This window comes from Taudactylus pleione, unplaced genomic scaffold (assembly GCF_031769625.1).
Source record: "Taudactylus pleione unplaced genomic scaffold, aTauple2 ptg001406l, whole genome shotgun sequence".
NCBI classification, from domain to species: Eukaryota; Metazoa; Chordata; class Amphibia; order Anura; family Myobatrachidae; genus Taudactylus; species Taudactylus pleione.
The window spans coordinates 222,547-246,785 of record NW_028285806.1 but is presented as its reverse complement, the minus strand read 5'-3'; the positions used below and the strand labels follow the sequence as shown (position 1 = coordinate 246,785).

General features: G+C 46.5%; 1 protein-coding gene across 1 annotated transcript in view; it reads right to left on the bottom strand.

Annotated features, from left to right (window-relative positions):
- Nucleotides 1–1,638: 1,638 nt before the first annotated feature.
- The window catches only part of LOC148442737 (anillin-like), a gene marked incomplete at its 5' end in the record, with an annotated part of 235,749 nt that continues 213,148 nt past the window's right edge, over nt 1,639–24,239 (bottom strand). Inside the window, 6 exons of the mRNA XM_088463547.1 lie at nt 1,639–2,303; nt 2,516–2,688; nt 2,775–2,882; nt 2,978–3,064; nt 5,354–5,407; nt 20,057–20,166. Coding sequence (XP_088319673.1) covers nt 2,168–2,303; nt 2,516–2,688; nt 2,775–2,882; nt 2,978–3,064; nt 5,354–5,407; nt 20,057–20,166 — 668 coding nt within the window. The remainder of the gene's footprint in view (nt 2,304–2,515; nt 2,689–2,774; nt 2,883–2,977; nt 3,065–5,353; nt 5,408–20,056; nt 20,167–24,239) is intronic.

The window sequence follows — 24,239 nt, the reverse complement described above, 5'->3', positions numbered from 1 at the left end:
GGCGGCCATTGTTAACCCCCGGTGCGTTGCAGCAGGTGCTATGGGCAAGCAGCCACTGCAGCCTTGATTTAGTCCTGGGGCTGCAGGACTGTATATATGGTGAACGCTGGGGGCGCTCAATAATTTATTATATATATAAATCAGCAAATTATATAAATTAAAGGATTTAGAATTTGAGCTGGAGAGAGTGAAAAAATTGGACATAAGCAGCCTCATTACCCATAAACTAAAAATTAAGATGAGAAGATGAATCTACGTTCATAACAGTTCAACAGTAATAAGAAAACAATACTGAATAAACACTGGCATGTTTTGTAACTGGATACAGAATTAAAATCCGGAATTCCTGAAGACCCCTTGTGTGATCTCCAGAAGAGCAAAGGATATAAAGCAAGAATTGGTGAGGAGTTTTGTTCCTTTAGAAGAGTAGTTTATCTTCTGACGTGTCCGTGGGGTCTGCAGTATGTGCGGCAGACGAAGAGAAAACTAAAAATTACACTTGCTGAACAGGTTTACAATATAAAAAGAGGATTAGTGACCCATAGTGCTTCCAACCACTTTTTAGAAGTTCACAAAAAGAAACCGGAAGGATTAAAATTTACAATCATTCAAAAAATCCATCGAAATTGGAGAGGAGGTAATATAGTTAATAACTTTAGAAGAGCAGAAACAATATGGATTTATGAATTAAAAACCTTACACCCATGTGGATTAAACATAGACATTGAATTAAATGCATTTTTATAGAACTTAATTTAAATTTTAAATAAAATTTTTATTGCCATTATATATCTTTGAACAAATTAATACATACATTAAGTCACATACTGCTTTTTATATGTGGCACCTTTAATTAATTTTAATTTTATTAAAACTATTTCTTAAACCACCTCTTTATCTAAAAATATGGAGGAGAAGCACATGGCCACCACCTTTTTTAACCCACTTCCTGGAGTAAGTTCTGGTTTCTAATAAAGTTTATTTACTATTTAAACCATCAATGGTGGAGGACATGCCATCCGTGAAAAAGTGTGCAAGCGCACGAAACGCGTTGGAGGCACTAGGTGGGTACCCTGGACGATCTTTGGACTATCTGTTTACACAGCCAGCTGCACACGCTATCCCGTCCCCGACTGACATCATCAGCGGCCGATCGTGGCCAGACGTCACGGCAGTACAGAGAGCCAAGCCGAGGCCAAGCTTCAGCTCTCTGATCACTGGACCAATACCACAACCGATACCAACGCATTGGAGAAGGAGCGGCTGGTTTGAGGCAAGGGTAAGGTAGGGAAAGAGAGGCGACATCAGTTTTGCGGGCGGGAGTGCCAGTCCATTCAGCAAAGGAACCCACCAAATTCTCCAGAAGGAGCTATGAACACATTGTTTTAAACTAATTTTTAACTTTACAAGTGTCACAAATTATTTGCATCACATATAGCGCTCAGTAATTTTATTTAATAGTGGGGAGTAGCCCGAGCTGCACATCTCTTTAGAAATTAACTGTTTGGACTCCACCTGCCACCCTATACACCAGCGTAGACCCTGTGTCCCCTATGGACAAGTGAAGAAGAAAATGAAAAGGATTAACGCAATGGTACATATTAGTAATAACCTGTAACGTAAAGAAAATTCTATATATTTACATATTAGATACTTTAATGTTCACAGATAAACATAAAAAACAGAGCAGCATTACACAAAGAAGTACAGAATGTCATATGCATCTTATTCCTAGTGAAGAATGTAACCATAGTGTGACTACAGGAAGCCATCCCAGGAACCGTGTGACTACAGGAAGCCATCCCAGGAACCGTGTGACTACAGGAAGCCATCCCAGGAACCGTGTGACTACAGGAAGCCATCCCAGGAACCGTGTGACTACAGGAAGCCATCCCAGGAACCGTGTGACTACAGGAAGCCATCCCAGGAACCGTGTGACTACAGGAAGCCATCCCAGGAACCGTGTGACTACAGGAAGCCATCCCAGGAACCGTGTGACTACAGGAAGCCATCCCAGGAACCGTGTGACTACAGGAAGCCATCCCAGGAACATAGGAAGTAATGCTACAGAGACAGAAATATATAGAGAGTTCCCGTTTCCCATTGGTGACGGAGCTTTCTTAGTGTGAGCGTTACATCAAGTCACCGGTCAGACATGAGCAGAGCGTCAATTCATTCTGGAGGTTTGGTTTGGGGTCACCTTCCCAGGACTGGCTCCCCAAGTACGCAGATCCAGCAGAACTTGGTTTAGACTGTCCATCCACTGGCCCTTCTCATCCCTCGTGTCTGAAGACAGCCAGTTTCTAGACGGTATCATTGCCATGAAAGAAAAAGCAGCACTTCATTAAAGAGCCTAACGGGTGATCCCCACAGCTCTCGCTCTATAAACTACACTGGGGAAAGGCTACAATGAGATCAGTAACAGTCTATCACCGGCCTCTGCTGCCGGCACTCAGCACTAGAGAAATAAGGACGACGTCTACAGGCCAATTTCTCATCCTTCTGGGATACTCACTTGGTGAAGCACAATGTGTTCCGGCACTGTGTGACTAGCGTGTCCAGGTCATCCTCCCGCTGAGGTCTCATGGTGATCAGCTCCAAGGTGTGGGCTCGGGCACAGCTCTCTCTTTTAGCTGCCTCGATCTTGGCACTAGTGCAGTTGATGAGGTTTATTCTGGCCAGAGGTTCCTGTGTAAGAGAGATACCAGCAGTTAGGGGCCTATCCCGCTAATACGCTCAGATTATGGTCCTCACCACAGTGTCGGCTGGTTCACCTTACAGGTCTCCTGGTCAGGATATGCCCAAAATGATAGAGCGTTTCCTGACAGGACACACCAGCGTCTGTGCCAAGCTCCCAAGCCACCGACATCCTCAAACATGGTCTGAAAAGAGAAAAGATGACGGACTTGAGAAGAAAAAAAACTTTACTGGTGAATAACAGCACACGCCACCCAGTACACGGACCCGGAACACATACCAGAAATCCGCTGCGCTGTACATACGAGTGGCTCTGACACTGCAACTTCAGATACAGGTTCCCCTCCAGGGGGGACAGAAATGGCACCTGGGGAAAAAGGACAATGAAGCCCAATAGCGAGGTCTGGCAGCTGGTTAGTAAAGCAGCATAGTGTGAGCAAATGCAGGACAGCCCCACATTCCAAGCACTGCCGTTTCCGGGATGGGGCGTTATTGTGAGTTACCATAGATGCCCGCTGTAAAATGCCAACCTCAACGCAGTATGGCTTTAACAGAAAACTGCCCTACAGTGGCCAAATAATGGAGCCTGTTCCATAAATGTATGGCTACATCAGACTAGAGATCAACAAGGCACTAAAACATACGCTACCGGCCAAAATATTTTCCACACCCACATTTTTCCACAGTTTTGGCTGAAATATAAGAAAATAAGGTTAAGGGACTGCCCTGAAATGGTACCGAGTCAGCGGCTACTGAGAGTACAAGAAAAGTTTAGGTTTAGCAAAAACTGAGAATTTACTTCCATTGCTACAGAACAGCTGTGAAAATCATATTTAAGTCTGGAAAGGTGATGCAGACAATTCCTACAGGTGTCCCAAGTTCTGCTAAGTACTTGCTTACAAACTCCTGGGCTGTATAAAAGCAGTTTTGGAAAATACTTTTATTACACCCTCTTGAAGCATTATTTGGCCAATATTGCACTGCAGAAAGTGGTATTCTGCTATCATAATGCGAGAAAAAGGCAATAAAAAAAGTCAGACCGAGCAATTTACCCTTAGAAGGATAGGTCTTTCCGTAAGAGAAACTGCAAAGAAAGCTAAGGTGTCAGTGAGTACACCTTCCTACACCATAAAGAGACGCCTGGAGAACACACCGACAGGCAGACCCAAAGCCACAACAGAATCAGAAGAGTGACCAGCCTGTGTGATAGGCGGCTCACAGGAGTGTAACACTGGTGGCGTAACAAGTCTCAGACCCAGGTGCGAAGAGAAGACAATGAGCTACTGGTATGGTAGGCTGAGTGGTAGTAAGAGGGTCACTGCTAAAATGGCAAAAGAAAAAAGCGTCTTGCCTGGGCCATGAAGCAGCATCAGAGCTCTGACTATTGGAACAAGATCTTATTTACTAATGAATCAGAATGTGAGATCTGTGGTTCAGCACACAGGATATTTGCACACCGATCAGTAGGCAACAGGATGGTTCTTCAGTGCGTGACACCAACTGTCAGACATGGTGGAGAAAGCGCGATGGTCTGGTGCTTGCACAGAGTGACTGGCTCCCTGCAGCCCCATGTAATACCTTCTGGTCTACGCATAGTTGGTCATGGGTTCAACCTACAGTGAGATAATAACCCAAAGCATATAGCCAGAGCTACCTTCCATGAAAAGACCAGACGGTAGGCTTATCGTGGCATTACCGCACAGTCTACAGCATTACACCCTTTTGAGCTGGTTTGGGAAGAACTGGGCAGAAAGGTGACGGCAAAGCCACCTACATGTGCAGCCCATCTATGGGATCTTCTGCAGCCGTGTGGGGGAGAACTTCCCGCACTGTATGGGATTCCCATTGTAGGAAGACGCCATGGGTTTGTGTTCTGCAGCTATATCTGCACATGCGGCTTCTGTGAGGAGGCAGAAATTTACATTCTGCTTTAATAAATAAAATTATTCTATGATCTCTCTTCATTTTCAATTGTGCTGTAACTTCAGATTACATTGAGGCATTAAATGGCATCAAAACCCGGCAAAAATGGGGCGTTCAAAAACGTTTGACTGGTAGCAATTATGTCTTTTGTTTATATAATAAATATATATATATATATATATATACACACACACACACACACACACACACATAGTGTGTATAATATATAGATAGATATAAATAACACACATCTGTCCAGGTTGGCGCTCTGGCTAGAGTGATAACTCCAAATGGTCCAAAATAAGTGGGATGGTTGCTCATAGTGTCGTATGTCTTAACCTTTATTAAATATATGCAGTAATATGGTGCCTCTGATAACAATGTCCCATCTTCCAATAGCTGATTTGAAAGACGGAAAAGGTTATTATATAAGCCTTATTTCCTTTATGAAATGTACGCAGTAATGTAACTTATTTAAGGGTTTAGAGGCTGCACATGCTACTCTGCGAGCGCCCTCCCATCTTATTTTTAGTTAGATTACAAATAGATCCTTAGATCAACGATTTGCAACTCACAATAAAGCCGGACTGTAGCCACAGATGTATGTGTGACCAGCACAATCCCTCGGCTTAGGGAACCACTACAGGGTCATGCACCAGCAAGAGGTTCTGGGTGAACACCGCACTAGTCGATAGAAATTACAATACAATCCAAGAGAGGAAACTGTAACCACCTTATCCTGGAAATGACTTCCAAGTAGACGACCGACCTTCCCTTCCAATTTCATCTAGGAGGAGAGACAGGTGGAAGAGGTAAGAGAGCAAGGCTAGGGAAGGGGCCAGAGAGCAAGGCTAGGGAAGGGGCCAGAGAGCAAGGCTAGGGAAGGGGCCAGAGAGCAAGGCTAGGGAAGGGGCCAGAGAGCAAGGCTAGGGAAGGGGCCAGAGAGCAAGGCTAGGGAAGGGGCCAGAGAGCAAGGCTAGGGAAGGGGCCAGAGAGCAAGGCTAGGGAAGGGGCCAGAGAGCAAGGCTAGGGAAGGGGCCAGAGAGCAAGGCTAGGGAAGGGGCCAGAGAGCAAGGCTAGGGAAGGGGCCAGAGAGCAAGGCTAGGGAAGGGGCCAGAGAGCAAGGCTAGGGAAGGGGCCAGAGAGCAAGGCTAGGGAAGGGGCCAGAGAGCAAGGCTAGGGAAGGGGCTAGAGAGCAAGGCTAGGGAAGGGGCCAGAGAGCAAGGCTAGGGAAGGGGCCAGAGAGCAAGGCTAGGGAAGGGGCCAGAGAGCAAGGCTAGGGAAGGGGCCAGAGAGCAAGGCTAGGGAAGGGGCCAGAGAGCAAGGCTAGGGAAGGGGCCAGAGCCGGAAAGGAAAATAAAAAAGGATGGAGCAACAAGACAGGTGAAGAGGAGGCGACAAGATAGCTGGAGAGGTGGTGGCTAGGAAGCATGGTGCCACAATATGAGTGGGTAGGAGGTTGACGGGGAAAAGAGGTCAGCAGTTTATCCGGGTTACTCCATGCCTCTTCCATAAGCTCAGTGACCTGCTCAGATTTAGGAACTCCGCTTTTACCACATTCTGGTGTCCAGGAGCCGGCTCATCATCCTGTATATTTAGGTTTGATTTGACCACCCTCACCAAAGAAGGGACATCAACTGTAGAAGAATGGTCCTGCTCTCCTGAGATAGGCCCTGGAGAAGAACCCAGCGTATCATCTGATTCCTCTGATGATGCATCTGAATCTAAATGCTGAGAAGACTGATAAAAAGTCTGATCGCAAGAGCCGACTGAGCTATAAGTGGGCATAAACATCCATCCAGATGGGATGTATAGGAGGGGCAAACATAGCATGCTGAACCTGCTGCGGGTGGATCATTCCATGCCAAATCATCACAGCTTCCATCCCGACCGTTTCAGATTTTCATGACATTTGGTAAGATGCTAGACGGCATAATGTAACTTTCATATGTAAAGTTTTAGCCCTCAGTGATACTCGGTGTTCATGCTACAGGGCTGCAAACATGACAAAAAATGTCTAATTTATGCTGTAAGGTCACTAAAACTAATCATAACTTTCCTTCTAATTGTGGTAGAGCTTTCATGTTGGTCTTGTTTTGAAGCTAAGGGATCAGAGTTTTCATAAAAAAATTGTTTTATATTTATATATTGACTTTTACATTTTAAGGTCACATGATGTAACCTTTGACCTTGAATAGCTAAAAAAGTTTAACTTTTTTGTACATTAAGTATGTTATACACTCAAATAAAATCTCTCTTTGGTGTAAGTCATTATGGGAAGCCTTTGGGAACAGGGGTAAATAAGTACGGCAGTTGAGCCCTTCTTGCACTAACCAGGCAACTGGCAAGTTCAGACTTGGGTTTCCATCGATGGTACAACGACAATGTTTGATGAACAATCGATTGTTTGCAACACTCAGGAGCTCATTCAGACCCGGTCGCAAGCGGCCGCTCGCTCATACACCCCCGATGTTAAGTGACCGCGCATTCGCAGACTTCGTTCTGCGCGTGCACAAACTACTCAGAGCAATCGGAATCCGCTCGCTCAGCATAGACAGCCCAGTGTAATGAGTGACAGGAGAGGCCGTTTGTGGGTGGTAACAGGGGCAGGCCAGTAATAACAGAGGAGTGGAGGTGTGAACGCGGTGTGTCTGTGTTGCCATGCCGTTTCTAAGGCGGGCATAATTAGACAGCGTCATAGTCCATGTCACCAGCCTATTTTTTACACTGAAATCCTCGCAGTACTTGCGGTAAGGTAAGGCAACCACAAGCGCTGCGTTAGCTTCCGATGGTCCTCGATGTTTTAATACACTTCCTGGAGATGACGTGCGCTAGTGGGCGTCTCTACATACGCTAATGGGTGTCTGCATACACAAAGTGATCGCTCGCATATACAAAGCGGGCGTGCTAATGCCTTTCCGAGCGAGCGCATGCCATGCCGTCACTTAGCCGAATTTGCATACGCTGGGGGCGAGCGATCACATCTAGCGAGCGGCTCTGAATCAGGTCCTCAGTCTGGCTGCAGCTTCTGCATTGAGAACTAGTAACACAAAACATTCTTGCCTTCAGGAGAGAAAAGGAAGGTCGGCATAGCAGGGGGTGTGGTGCGGCATAGGGGGCGTGGCAAGGGATATTACCCGGTATTAGAAGCGCTGCGGGAGGCGTGACCACACGATCAAATAATGTTGGCCCATCCACCGCTGCAAAGTGCAGAGATTACTGGCATTGTGAATCTGAGGGCAGGGCCATCATGGTGCGACTCAACGTGAATCACGTCACCCCCCCCCCCCCTCCTGCTGTGAGGGTTTGTGTGGGAGCTGCAAGGGGGTACCCCTAGGCAGTAAGCCAGGAGACTTGCCTGCTCTCTGGGGGGGTTGGGAGAGCCACCCGATTTTCGTGAGGCTCTCAATCGTTTCGGGAGAGTAGGCAAGTGTGATACAAGGGACTAAAACAATTTATCTCAGAGGTTCAAAAGCTCTGTCCTCAGGGCACCCCAACAGTCCAGGTTTTAAGGATATTCATGCTTGACCACAGTCAGTCAGTTTCATTTAACCTAAAAATTGCGAAAGTATAGGAATGTACTGCGCACACAGGCAGCTGCAGTCAGGAAGTATTAAAGGAAGGTCATCCACCCTGCGCTACAACTCGCCACCGCGCACAGCTTCTACAGCTCGCCACCGCGCACAGCTTCTAGTAACAAATGGTAAAATCTTATACATACAACATGAGAGGATAAACCCAATAAAGGAAGGTCATCCACGCCCTAAATATAGAGTCAGAAAGGAATCTCGCCACCGCGCACAGCTCGCCACCGCGCACAGCTTCTACAGCTCGCCACCGCGCACAGTTTCTAGTAACAAATGGTAAAATCTTATACATACAATATGAGAGGATAAATCCAATAAAGGAAGTGGTCACTAGATGTTTCAGGTCCAGCTTCTTCCCCCCCCCCCCCCCAAAAAAAAAAACAGGGATTTTCAATCAAGTTTAAGTATATAGTTTTTCCCAGGGATGATGGATTCTTTAGGTCGTATTCCTCGTAAAATCGAAAATAAGAAGAGAAAAAAAAATGAATTGTATAGTACGTCCTCTATGGGGGTAATCCTGCACCCTGTTGTGTAAATTAGGCAAGGATTCTCCCCTCTTTCTATGAAATTATACAGATGGTCGTACCATAGTCACGTAGAAACGGAATAGTCATCACCCACAAGGTTTCTTTTAATCAGAGTTCTTTATATTCTATAACTCATGTTACATATGGAATATTCACCCCTGTGGAGGTATCAGACAAATAGAATAATGGGCAGACCCCAACTCACTCAGACGTGCCGAGACGGATATATGAAGGTCCCTCCTGCAGTCCCTCCTTTCTCTCTGTACTCACCTCGCTGTGTCATTCAGCCCCCTGTGCTCAGCCATGGCGATCTCCAAGCCCTGAGGACCGCGTTTGGGAACCTCTGGTTTATCTAATACAGTTTATCACTGAATAACAAGAGATATGGTAAGAACTTACCTTTGTTATCTCTGTTTCTACGAAGTCCATAGGGTCCACAGGGTTGACCTTGGGGTATAGGTTGGGAACCAAATCCGGGCACCACGCAGTTAAAGCTTTTAGCTCCCAGGATGCACTGGGTCCACTCTCCCTATAACCCCACCCCCAAGCCAGAGGCACCTCAGTTTGTAAGTAGCCAAAGGCCGGAGGAGGAGAGAAAAAGAGAGAGAAAACTGGAACACTCAATAACCATACTCACCGAAATGGGAGACGGAAAACCGGTGACCAGCCACACAGCCCATATGAAGCCAGGTGCGTCAGGGCGGGCGCCCTGTGGACCCTATGGACTTCGTAGAAACAGATAACAAAGGTAAGTTCTTACCATATCTCTTGTTTTCTACTTCAGGGTCCATAGGGGGTCCACAGGGTTGACCTTGGGGATGTCCCAAAGCAGTTCAACCAAGGGTGGGGACGCTCCTGTGCTGAGAGGAGAATCCGTCGCCAAAAAGGAAGCATCCTGAGAGGCAAAGGAAACCAATGCCTAGAACCTTAAAAAGGTGTGGACAGAAGACCACGTGGCCACCTAGTAAGGCAAAACAGCCGAGGCGCCACAGCGAGCCGCACACGAGGGTCACATGGCCCGAGAAAAAACAAGCATCAACAACAGGAAGGCCTACCCATGGGTAGGCCCCTGAGGAAGACCTACGAGGCCATCCAGCCAACATTTGGTTATAGGCCGGCCATCCTTTCCTGTGAAAACCAGAAATCTCAGACCACCAATAAGGAGTCCGATTTCCGTAAGGAACCTGAACGGATCACATAAATCCAAAGAGGCCAGACCACAGTCAATGAGGCCACACCAGCCGAGAGGACTGGGGACAGAATGGCCGTACCATAAGTTCCAGAATAATATGGAACCTGAAAACCACTAAGAAGAAACACAGGGCGAGAGCAACTCCCACCCTGACATGATGCCCTCCAGAAGAGGGAGCCACATGAGAACGCTCCCAATTCAGACACTCTCCTGGTTGATATAAACACCCTGAGAGAAAGAGAGAGCCTAAGCAATAGACCATGTAATGGCTATCACAACCAGCGGTTCCATTGACTGTCCCCGGAGGTAACGAAGAACCACTACTTACTCCCAAGGAGTCCCTAGGGAGGACAAATGGAGGCATAATCAAGAAAACACTCCAAAGGATGAACTGGATACCAGAGTGAAGCAATTCCATATCTTAACCATACTGACAGTGTAGAGATCCGCACTGTCAGGAAGACCAGGCCAAGTGTGAAACCCAAGCCAGCCGGAAGGAATGCCAGAATATCTGGAAATCCTGGACACCGGAGGATTGTATCGACAGGTACAATACCATAAGATTTATGGCTGCCACGGTTTGTGGTAGGTCCCAGCAAAAGCTGATCCATGTGCTCTAATCATTCCAACGATGACAAAGCCAGGGAAGCCGTAAGACCACTGTAAGGACACAGTCAAAGACAAACGACCCAGGTCCAAGGCAAAACCAAGGACCCTGAGACAACAGGTCCGGGCAGTGAAGCATCAGGGATGGAGTATCGATGTAGAGACTCCGAAGATCCAAGTACCCCTGACATCTGGGACAATCAGGAGCCACCAGCAGGAAAGCATCTCCGTCTCGATTGAAAACACTTCCAAAGACCTCGAGGAAGAAGGGAGACTTGGAGAACACAGGTACACAAAGTGGAAGGACCACTTCACCGACAAAGAGTCGCTGAAGTTTGCTTCAGAATCCCCAGAGCTGAACTGTAACACCATAGTGTGATAAAGTCAGAAGGCCATGAGGGTCACCTCAGGGGGGCCCCCCCTGCCTACCAGGAGATGAAACCTCTCTTGGGGAAGAGACTAGTCCCCGGGATGCACGTCGTGACGGCTGAGGACTCCCGCTTCCCAATGGAGAGCTCCTGAAATGAACGCTGCCGAGATGGTCGGGAGGAGACCCTCGGACTATGTCCGAATATGTGACATACCTGTCATTGCCACCCAACGAACAGTGTTGCTAAAAAGGAAGCCACTGTCCTGACCCTGTCGGACTGAACCTTTTCAGGTTCACCGGGAAACAAGAGTTATGCCAGAGTAAGTTAATTGACAGGGTGGAATCGACAGACGTCCAACTGCACTGAAAAGGATTCGATCCAGACACTGTCCCTAGCAAAGAAAACCCTGGACGAGATGGCCATAGCCACCCGGACAGGGACCGACTTGCCTCCGGAGAGAGCATCATCGTTTGAACAGTTATCCGACAGAAAAAACTCATTCCATCTGGAGATGAGCCAATTATGGAAAGGCCTGGAATAGAACTGAGCCCATTCCACCATGCATCCCAGAGTGTAAAGACATCTGTCGACTGCGCAGACAACCATGTACTCCTAATGGAAGAGAGGAGATTCCGTCTTACGCCAGAAGAATTCTCAGATTCTGAGAATCCAGCAGGGATCCTAGATGAAGAATACCCAGAGAGGGATGCAGGGAGGACTTTTTCCCCGTTGATTAAACGTCTGCACCCTGAAGAAGCCACAGTCATCCTGACCTGGCCGTAAAGTACCCCGGTGATCCCGCTAAGAGCAGGAGGCCGTCCAGGTACAGGAGCATTGGGATATACTGAACAGAAGAACTGTCAGAAAATCCAAAACGCTGGTAAACCCCTGTGGGGCTGAGGACAGTCCCAACAGGCAGAGCCCGAAAAATTGTAAGTGTTGCTGTGATACAGCAAACCTCAGCCCATGCTGAGGAAAGGTCTCTGTAAGTACCCGTAGGCACGCGTCCTGTATATCCAGTGATACCATAAAGTCCCCAGGTTCCAAACATCGTATGATGGAGCATAGGGATTTCCTCCTGAGCCCAGGTAGCTTTAGGAACTGGCTCAGGGAATTGAGACAGAGAATAGGCCAAAGAGGACCATTCAGCCACCGCACCAGAAAGAAAACAGAACAACCAGTCCCTCACTGAGATAGTGGGGATGGCCTAATTAGCTCCGCTTACCGCAACAACTGCATAGCTTTCTGGATCTGTAAGGCCCTTGTAAAGAGGGCGTACCCTCCTACCCACGTAGCCGCGGCAACTTGACACTAATACCGGGCGAACTGAGAAAATCGGTATCTCCCAGTTGTAGGCCTGTCCCGTCAGACTGAAGAGATATCCGTAGGTTCAGAAGCAGGATCGGCTGGCAGTCCAGGCCTGCTCGGTACTGGATATGTCGGCCCTTGTAGATGCCGACAGTCTACGAAGAAACAGACCTTTAGGCTGACCCAGAGGACAAAAAAGACTTAACAGACTTAGTCTGAGGCCTTGTAGTGGGCATAGCTGAAAGCGGTAAACTTGTCGTTAGTAATACTGCCAATGTTACTACAATCTTGTCAAGGTCAGGACCAAACAATATCAACCCTAAAGATGGTATCTGCACCTCTGCATTCCCTGAGCGCAGCCATAGGGTATTACGGAGGATACAGTCGCAGCCGGAACTCTGAAAGTTAGGAGACTGGTATCCAATATAGGCATTTCCACCTATGACAACAGCATATATTACGTGAGCGACCAAATACATTTGAACCCCCGACGTGTTGGAGGGGAAAAAACGTTACAAATGCATCAACCCAATATGCAATAGTATTAACCAACCATGCTATAGCCATGGTAGGATGGGTAACAACTCCTGAAAGCAAGTATACTGATTTCAGGCAGAGTTACCACCTACGGATCCGAAGAATCCGACCACGCAGGAATGGGAGGCGTAGTAACGTCTGTAATCAGACGAGTAACACGCCCATCCCCCCCAGGAGGGGCTCGTGATGACCCTCAGGGAATTTGGGACAGGAGGCCAAACACTGTTGTAACACCTCCTATCTGGCAACAGCCAGAGTCCCGCCATGCGATCCACCCGCTAGTCAGCAACAGGGAACCCGAAGGCACGCAATACTGAGGGTGTATGATACAGGTGCAGGTCAACATTCACTCTAACCAGAATGGACCTGCTACCAGCCCTAAAGCAGGGATAATAATACCTGAAATAGGCTTCCCCCCGTGTAAGAGGGAAAGAGCCCCGAACAGTACCCAGTTCACAGCAGAGCCAACTGGGAAGTAACCACAGGGCGTCAACCACGCCAATTAGCGTTTCGTAGAAAACGACATCCACCCAGGGTGGCTGTTGTGGTAATCCCTGCAAGGGGAATGACAGACTATTGTGGCACCAGGGGGAATTCATATACTGCGAAAAACCCCTGCAGGGAGCGGTAGTCTGTGTCACAGGGGAAGAGTGCAAGAAGCTGCGAGATACCCTGAGATGAAAAGGGCAGTATGGTGAAGTAACCCAAGTGAGGTACAACAATGGGGCCCGCCCGGCGATCCGCAATTGAGAGGATCCCGAGAAAACAAACCGCCCAAGGGGGTCGTGAAAGAGGCCGGCACCAGATGACGCCACATACAGAACCCTTTATGAGTCAAATCCTCCGCACTAACACCTGCAGCACATGACTTGCAGGATAGTAAAAATGGGTGCAGTATAACGCTCTATCTCCTGGTCAGACATAGCTGACCAATCTTGGCGGAAATATTAAGCAGCGCTATACTGGTCCTGACTGATGCTAAAATTAGCTGCAGGGACCCATTTTCAGCGTATGCAACACACAGTTCCATCTAAAATATGGCAACGTGCAGCACGCAACAGTATGTGACAAACCACACAAATATTAACAAGTATATAAATGTGAGGTCTCAGAACCACCCTAAGTACAGCTGTATTAGGGCAGATAAAGAAAAGGGATAGATATACACTGACAGGTGAGAGAATAAAGTACAGTCAGCACTAGCATAAGTCACATACAATGCAGATATATACATATATACATAAACATGTCATATAATATACTGCACTATTACACTGCATTCAACTGCCCAGATTCAGTGTCTGGGAAGGCTACAGCGCTGTGTACACTGACCTGATGGTGAGGTACGCAGGGGGACTGGACTCACTGCCATCCTGAGAGATTTCTGCTGCACCACAGAGATAAAATGGCCGCTGGAGACCTCAGAGGAAGCGTGGCCCGCGGAGGAAGCAGCTCAGCGACGCCAGACTATGGATACTGAAAGGCGCGCTGAGCTGAGGGGAGGAGCCGCTGTAACAGGGAAGGCTGCCTCCCCTGGCCGGCTATTAACCCCCGGGACGCCGGCTCCCTGCACCGATCGTTAAGTCCCTGGTGGTCTAGTGGACACACGGGGTATGGGGGGCCCGCCGCCACTGCCGGCGCCTCCGGTCTGTCCCCTGAGACCGGAGGCACAGGACTGCATTTGAAATGCGCGGATCACCGCAAGTGGTGATCCGCGACCTTATCTGCTCCCCGTGGATCCGGCAGCAGTCCTGGGCGCCCACAGAGTCCGGCTAGTACAGACTCTGGGGTCCCGCTGAGATCCCCAGATCTGTACTGGCGTCTCAGCGCCAGCGGGGTGACGGAGCGGCAGCTTAGACGTCCTATGGACAGTCCGACGCTGCCGCTCTGAAGAGTCCAAAGTCCATGGAAAAAACTTTGTCCCTAAAAAAATAAAATAAGCTTAGGGGCTGCTAATCAGCTCCCCCTGCGCTAACGGTGACCCGACTCCGGCCGGGCACCAACTTAAACTGAGGTGCCTCTGGCTTGGGGGTGGGGTTATAGGGAGAGTGGACCCAGTGCATCCTGGGAGCTAAAAGCTTTAACTGCGTGGTGCCCGGATTTGGTTCCCAACCTATACCCCAAGGTCAACCCTGTGGACCCCCTATGGACCCTGAAGTAGAAAGTGGTAGTTGACAAATGGATAAGAAGTACATTAGGAGTCAGTGCTGTAACCCATTTAATATTAAAGGACATAGCTGCAGTATTTATTTATTTAGTAACAGTTTCTTATATAGCGCAGAATATTCCGTTGCGCTTTACAATTGGAAACATAAATAGAACAAAACTGGAAGTAGGAAACCATTAAGGAAGGTGATACCATGGATGATTACATACGGCCACACGTCATCAGTGACCACATGATTGCTGAGAACTGTAGGATACATATTAATAGAGATTCTGTAACTGCGGAGGAAGAACCAAGCCCATCAATCGCTGAGGAAAGTGACAGAGGGGTGGCTACATGCTGGTCTGGATCAGCTCTGCGGTCATTACATGATAGTGTAAGAATGTGGGAGAATCACCCATCAGAGGAAAGTGACACATGGGTGGCTACATGCTGGTCTGGATCAGCTCTGCGGTCATTACATGAAAGTGTAAGAATGTGGGAGAATCACCCATCAGAGGAAAGTGACACATGGGTGGCTACATGCTGGTCTGGATCAGCTCTGCGGTCATTACATGAAAGTGTAAGAATGTGGGAGAATCACCCATCAGAGGAAAGTGACACATGGGTGGCTACATGCTGGTCTGGATCAGCTCTGCGGTCATTACATGATAGTGTAAGAATGTGGGAGAATCACCCATCAGGAAAGGAACTAGGAAAAAAATAGCAAAAAGCAAGCTGTAAAAATTGCAAAACTTACACATACATATATATATATATATATGAATCAGGTGTGTGTGTGTGTATATATATATATATATATGAATCAGGTGTGTGTGTGTGTATGTATATATATATATATATATATATATATATATATATATATATATATGAATCAGGTGTGTGTGTGTATGTATATATATATATATATATATTATATATATACATATACATACATACACATTTTCCAGCTGAGGAACCTGTGCCTGATAACTGTTTTGCACTGCTGCGGTGTCCTTTATGAACTGGTTTGCAGCACTTAGTGGTGGTTTGATCAAAGAGTGAGACAAATGGCTAAAAAGTACTATGTACTAATAATCTGTATTGGGTAAATTGTCATAATTCCATATGCTTTATGCTGTATAATGAAGCAGTACATGAGATGTAATAGGGCATTTGTACGTCCATTTTGTTTCTCTGTCCAAACTCACATTTAAATGGAAATTAGTGTGTGTCTTTAAGGCCGCTCCCAAGGAAAACTGTTTATCTAACACAGTGAACAAGAGCATGCCCATATATGTATACTTGTGTTGAGAACAACACTTGGACCAAATATAGAGATACCCCAAGCAATGAGTATCTCTTAAAAGAATTCAGTTTCGATTCTGATTGCTAAGGAGGAGCTAGCAAGAACAAGCTTTGTCTATCTGATAATGTTAGTGGGTGTATAAGGGGGGCGCATTACTTGAATATTGTAATAATGTATAAGTACTGTGTGATAATGTCAATCAGGGTTGTTGTTTTTGCTGCATCAACCCTGGGAGAATATGTCCCAGTTAAGGGCTTGATCTATTTATTTAATTAATAAAATGACAAATTCTTAAGTATACTGGATTGGAGTATATTACTTATTATGGAACAACACCTGGTTAAAGGTAACTAACTTTTTTTTTTTTAGATATTCAAGGTCACAGGTTACATCATGTGACCTTGAAGTGTAAAAGTCAATATTTAAAAATAAAATTGTTTTATGAAAACTCTGATCCCTTAGCTTCAAAACAAGACCAACATGAAAGCTCTACCACAATTAGAAGGAAAGTTATGATTAGTTTTAGTTGACCTTACAGCATAAATTAGACGTTTTTTGTCATGTTTGCAGCCCTGTAGTATCACTGAGGGCTAAAACTTTACATATGAAAGTTACTTTATGCCGTCAGCTATCCGACCAAAATTCACGAAAATCTGCGACGGTCGGGTTGAAGTGTTACTTTTTTTGACCAGGAGATACATCACCAGTAGCTGTGTCATCAGCTGTAATACATCGGATCAGTGCTGGAAATGCACATCCAGTGACCAGGAGATACACCACCAGTAGCTGTGTCATCAGCTGTAATACATCGGATCAGTGCTGGAAATGCACATCCAGTGACCAGGAGATACACCACCAGTAGCTGTGTCATCAGCTGTAATACATCGGATCAGTGCTGGAAATGCACATCCAGTGACCAGGAGATACACCACCAGTAGCTGTGTCATCAGCTGTAATACATCGGATCAGTGCTGGAAATGCACATCCAGTGACCAGGAGATACACCACCAGTAGCTGTGTCATCAGCTGTAATACATCGGATCAGTGCTGGAAATGCACATCCAGTGACCAGGAGATCCACCACCAGTAGCTGCGTCATCAGCTGTAATACATCGGATCAGTGCTGGAAATGCACATCCAGTGACCAGGAGATCCATCACCAGTAGCTGCGTAATCAGCTGTAATACATCGGCTCACTACTGGCAATGCACATCCAGTGACCAGGAGATACACCACCAGTAGCTGCATCATCAGCTGTAATACATTGGCTCAGTGCTGGCAATGCACATCCAGTGACCAGGAGATCCACCACCAGTAGCTGCGTCATCAGCTGTAATACATCGGCTCACTACTGGCAATGCACATCCAGTGACCAGGAGATACATCACCAGTACCTTCCAGGGTTGGCGAAGGGTCGTTCCCGTCTCACCCTGCAGTGTAAATGGCAGGACCCGGGTTATGACCGGATTAGTCGGTTTCAGTGTCACTTGGAGATTATATCATCTCCAAGCGTCCACAGCAGACACAGATCTGGTGTGATCGGCACTGACCTGGGAATAACCCGGATCGGCACCGCAGTATGAAAGGGGTCATGTCTCGGGTCAGACCCGGGACTTCAGTGTAAAAGGGGTAAGGAGTAGCTATAATTAGAGTCACGAGACTCAGTGAGCAAGTGCTCTGTATGTCAGATGGTGAAGGGAAAACTTAACTGGCCGTGATATCCCTGTGGTGATGCGTTATAAGGAATAAAGCACCGCCTACTGCGACATGGATATTACAGGTTACATGGGAATAAAAGCTCTAGCCTGTGGCACACATCGCTCTAGAAATGGACATGTTGATCCGTGCTTTGTGTATGTGTATGTATATATATATATATATATATATATACACATACATACACACACAGAGAGAGAGAGAGATTTAGAGATAATATATATAGAGATGAGAGAGAGACAGAGAGAGAGAGAGAGAGAGAGAGAGAGAGAGAGAGAGAGAGAGAGAGAGATATACATACATATACACAGAGTCAGGTCCATAAATATTGGGACATTGACAGAATTTTCAGATTTTGGCTTCTATTCACCACCACAATGGTTTTGAAATGAAACAAACAAGATGTACTTTACCTGCAGACTTTCAGATTTAATTTGAGGGTAATTACATCCAAATCAGGTGAACGGTGTAGGAATTACAGCGGTTTCTATATGTGCCTCCCACTTTTTAAGGGGCCAAAAGTAATGGGACTATCAACTCAAAAGCTATTTCATGGACAGGTGTGGGCTATTCCCTCGTTATTTCATTATCAATTAAGCAGGTAAAAGGTCTGGAGTTGATTCTAGGTGTGACATTTGCATTTGGAATCAGTTGCTGTCAACTCTCAATATGAGATCCAAAGAGCTGTCACTATCAGTGAAGCCATCATTAGGCTGAAAAATCAAAGTAATCCCATCAGAGAGATGGCAAAAACATTAGGTGTGGCCAAATCAACTGTTTGGAACATTCTTAAAAAGAAAGAACGCACCGGAGAGCTCAGCAACACCAAAAGACCCGGAAGACCACGGAAAACAACTGTGGTAGATGACAGAATAATTATTTCCCTGGTGAAGAAAAACCCCTTCACAATAGTTGGCCAAATCAAGAACACTCTCCAGGAGGTAGGTGTATATGTGTCAAAGTCAACAATCAAGAGAAGACTTCATAAGACTGAATATAGAGGGTTCACCACAAGATGTAAACCATTGGTGAGCCACAAAAACAGGAAGACCAGATTAGAGTTTGCCAAACAACATCTAAAAAAGCCATTACAGTACTGGAACAACATCCTATGGACAGATGAGACAAAGATCAACTTGTACCAGAGTGATGGGAAGAGACGGAAAGGAACTGCTCATGATCCAAAACATGCCACCTCATCAGTGAAGCATGGTGGTGGTAGTGTCATGGCGTGGGCATGTATGGCTGCCAATGGAACTGGTTCCCTTGTATTTATTGATGATGTGACTGCTGACAAAAGCAGCAGAATGAATTCTGAAGTGTTTCGGGCAATATTATATGCTCATGTTCAGTCAAATGCTTCAGAACTCATTGGACGGTGCTTCACAGTGCAGATGGACAATGACCCGAAGCATACTGCAAAAGCAACCAAATAGCTTTTTAAGGCTAAAAAGTGGAATGTTATGCAATGGCCAAGTCAATCCCCTGACCTGAATCAGATTGAGCATGCATTTCACTTGATGAAGACAAAACTGAAGGGAAAATGCCCCAAGAACAAGCAGGAACTGAAGACATTTGCAGTAGAGGCCTGGCAGAGCATCACCAGGGATGAAACCCAGCGTCTGGTGATGTCTATGCGTTCCAGACTTCAGTCTGTAATTGCCTGCAAAGGATTTGCAACAAAGTATTAAAAAGTGAAAGTTAGATTTAGGATTGTTTAGTTTGTCCCATTACTTTTGGCCCCTTAAAAAGTGGGAGGCATATATAGAAACCGTTGTAATTCCTACACCGTTCACCTGATTTGGATGTAATTACCCTCAAATTAAATCTGAAAGTCTGCAGGTAAAGCTCATCTTGTTTGTTTCATTTCAAAGCCATTGTGGTGGTGACTAGAGGCCAAAATATGACAATTCTGTCAATGTCCCAATATTCATGGACCTGACTGTATGTATGTATGTATATATATGTATATGTGTGTGTGTGTGTGTGTGTGTATATATATATATATATATAAATATATACACACACATATACATATATATACATACATACATACATACATACAAACACACACACACACAGGTGGCCTTTGCATCAGACACGATATTGAGTCACACAGACCATTACGTACACTGACCTTTTCCAGGGGAAACTTAAACTTGCCCAGAGATTCCAGAGAGAGAGTCAGGGATCCAACAAGCAGGAAACTACTGGAGCGGAGAGAGACGTTCACTGCAGGACTATAGGCTGAAAACACCAAGAGAGACTGGTGAGGAATCCTTTCCCTAAACCAGAGGTTCCCAAACGCGCTCAAGGCTCCCTCCAACATTTCAGGTTTTAGACATTAAATTGACAGATACTAATTAAGTCACCTGTGCTTACCAATGGATGGCTCTAACACCTGAACTGTGGGGGAGCCTTGAGGATGGCATTTGGAAACCTCTGCCATACACCCATCGCTGCACACCGAACCTCCTTCAGGACTTTTGCACTTTAAAATATTCCATGTGTCGCGCTCCTCCCTTTTCTGTACTCCACACTATAGGAAACGCTAATATTCCCTGTGTCGCGCTCCTCCCTTTTCTGTACTCCACACTATAGGAAACGCTAATATTCCCTGTGTCGCGCTCCTCCCTTTTCTGTACTCCACACTATAGGAAACGCTAATATTCCCTGTGTCGCGCTCCTCCCTTTTCTGTACTCCACACTATAGGAAACGCTAATATTCCATGTGTCGCGCTCCTCCCTTTTCTGTACACCACACTATAGGAAACGCTAATATTCCCTGTGTCGCGCTCCTCCCTTTACTGTACTCCACACTATAGGAAACGCTAATATTCCCTGTGTCGCGCTCCTCCCTTTTCTGTACTCCACACTATAGGAAACGCTAATATTCCATGTGTCGCGCTCCTCCCTTTTCTGTACTCCACACTATAGGAAACGCTAATATTCCCTGTGTCGCGCTCCTCCCTTTTCTGTACTCCACACTATAGGAAACGCTAATATTCCCTGTGTCGCGCTCCTCCATTTTCTGTACTCCACACTATAGGAAACGCTAATATTCCCTGTGTCGCGCTCCTCCCTTTTCTGTACTCCACACTATAGGAAACGCTAATATTCCCTGTGTCGCGCTCCTCCCTTTTCTGTACTCCACACTATAGGAAACGCTAATATTCCCTGTGTCGCGCTCCTCCCTTTTCTGTACTCCACACTATAGGAAACGCTAATATTCCATGTGTCGCGCTCCTCCCTTTTCTGTACACCACACTATAGGAAACGCTAATATTCCCTGTGTCGCGCTCCTCCCTTTACTGTACTCCACACTATAGGAAACGCTAATATTCCCTGTGTCGCGCTCCTCCCTTTTCTGTACTCCACACTATAGGAAACGCTAATATTCCATGTGTCGCGCTCCTCCCTTTTCTGTACTCCACACTATAGGAAACGCTAATATTCCCTGTGTCGCGCTCCTCCCTTTTCTGTACTCCACACTATAGGAAACGCTAATATTCCCTGTGTCGCGCTCCTCCATTTTCTGTACTCCACACTATAGGAAACGCTAATATTCCCTGTGTCGCGCTCCTCCCTTTTCTGTACTCCACACTATAGGAAACGCTAATATTCCCTGTGTCGCGCTCCTCCCTTTTCTGTACTCCACACTATAGGAAACGCTAATATTCCCTGTGTCGCGCTCCTCCCTTTTCTGTACTCCACACTATAGGAAACGCTAATATTCCCTGTGTCGCGCTCCTCCCTTTTCTGTACACCACACTATAGGAAACGCTAATATTCCCTGTGTCGCGCTCCTCCCTTTTCTGTACTCCACACTATAGGAAACGCTAATATTCCCTGTGTCGCGCTCCTCCCTTTTCTGTACTCCACACTATAGGAAACGCTAATATTCCCTGTGTCGCGCTCCTCCATTTTCTGTACTCCACACTATAGGAAACGCTAATATTCCCTGTGTCGCGCTCCTCCCTTTTCTGTACTCCACACTATAGGAAACGATAATATTCCCTGTGTCGCGCTCCTCCCTTTTCTGTACTCCACACTATAGGAAACGCTAATATTCCCTGTGTCGCGCTCCTCCCTTTTCTGTACTCCACACTATAGGAAACGCTAATATTCCATGTGTCGCGCTCCTCCCTTTTCTGTACACCACACTATAGGAAACGCTAATATTCCCTGTGTCGCGCTCCTCCCTTTACTGTACTCCACACTATAGGAAACGCTAATATTCCCTGTGTCGCGCTCCTCCCTTTTCTGTACTCCACACTATAGGAAACGCTAATATTCCATGTGTCGCGCTCCTCCCTTTTCTGTACTCCACACTATAGGAAACGCTAATATTCCCTGTGTCGCGCTCCTCCCTTTTCTGTACTCCACACTATAGGAAACGCTAATATTCCCTGTGTCGCGCTCCTCCATTTTCTGTACTCCACACTATAGGAAACGCTAATATTCCCTGTGTCGCGCTCCTCCCTTTTCTGTACTCCACACTATAGGAAACGCTAATATTCCCTGTGTCGCGCTCCTCCCTTTTCTGTACTCCACACTATAGGAAACGCTAATATTCCCTGTGTCGCGCTCCTCCCTTTTCTGTACTCCACACTACGGAAACGCTAATATTCCCTGTGTCGCGCTCCTCCCTTTTCTGTACACCACACTATAGGAAACGCTAATATTCCATGTGTCGCGCTCCTCCCTTTTCTGTACACCACACTATAGGAAACGCTAATATTCCCTGTGTCGCGCTCCTCCCTTTTCTGTACTCCACACTATAGGAAACGCTAATATTCCCTGTGTCGCGCTCCTCCCTTTTCTGTACTCCACACTATAGGAAACGCTAATATTCCATGTGTCGCGCTCCTCCCTTTTCTGTACTCCACACTATAGGAAACGCTAATATTCCCTGTGTCGCGCTCCTCCCTTTTCTGTACTCCACACTATAGGAAACGCTAATATTCCCTGTGTCGCGCTCCTCCCTTTTCTGTACTCCACACTATAGGAAACGCTAATATTCCCTGTGTCGCGCTCCTCCCTTTTCTGTACTCCACACTATAGGAAACGCTAATATTCCCTGTGTCGCGCTCCTCCCTTTTCTGTACACCACACTATAGGAAACGCTAATATTCCCTGTGTCGCGCTCCTCCCTTTTCTGTACTCCACACTATAGGAAACGCTAATATTCCCTGTGTCGCGCTCCTCCCTTTTCTGTACTCCACACTATAGGAAACGCTAATATTCCATGTGTCGCGCTCCTCCCTTTTCTGTACTCCACACTATAGGAAACGCTAATATTCCCTGTGTCGCGCTCCTCCCTTTTCTGTACACCACACTATAGGAAACGCTAATATTCCATGTGTCGTGCTCCTCCCTTTTCTGTACACCACACTATAGGAAACGCTAATATTCCATGTGTCGCGCTCCTCCCTTTTCTGTACACCACACTATAGGAAACGCTAATATTCCCTGTGTCGCGCTCCTCCATTTTCTGTACTCCACACTATAGGAAACGCTAATATTCCCTGTGTCGCGCTCCTCCCTTTTCTGTACACCACACTATAGGAAACGCTAATATTCCATGTGTCGCGCTCCTCCCTTTTCTGTACACCACACTATAGGAAACGCTAATATTCCCTGTGTCGCGCTCCTCCCTTTTCTGTACTCCACACTATAGGAAACGCTAATATTCCCTGTGTCGCGCTCCTCCCTTTTCTGTACTCCACACTATAGGAAACGCTAATATTCCCTGTGTCGCGCTCCTCCCTTTTCTGTACACCACACTATAGGAAACGCTAATATTCCATGTGTTGTGCTCCTCCCTTTTCTGTACACCACACTATAGGAAACGCTAATATTCCATGTGTCGCGCTCCTCCCTTTTCTGTACACCACACTATAGGAAACGCTAATATTCCATGTGTCGTGCTCCTCCATTTTCTGTACTCCACACTATAGGAAACGCTAATATTCCCTGTGTCGCGCTCCTCCCTTTTCTGTACTCCACACTATAGGAAACGCTAATATTCCATGTGTCGCGCTCCTCCCTTTTCTGTACACCACACTATAGGAAACGCTAATATTCCCTGTGTCGCGCTCCTCCCTTTTCTGTACACCACACTATAGGAAACGCTAATATTCCCTGTGTCGCGCTCCTCCCTTTTCTGTACTCCACACTATAATAAACGCTAATATTCCATGTGTCGTGCTCCTCCCTTTTCTGTACTCCACACTATAGGAAACGCTAATATTCCCTGTGTCGCGCTCCTCCCTTTTCTGTACACCACACTATAGGAAACGCTAATATTCCATGTGTCG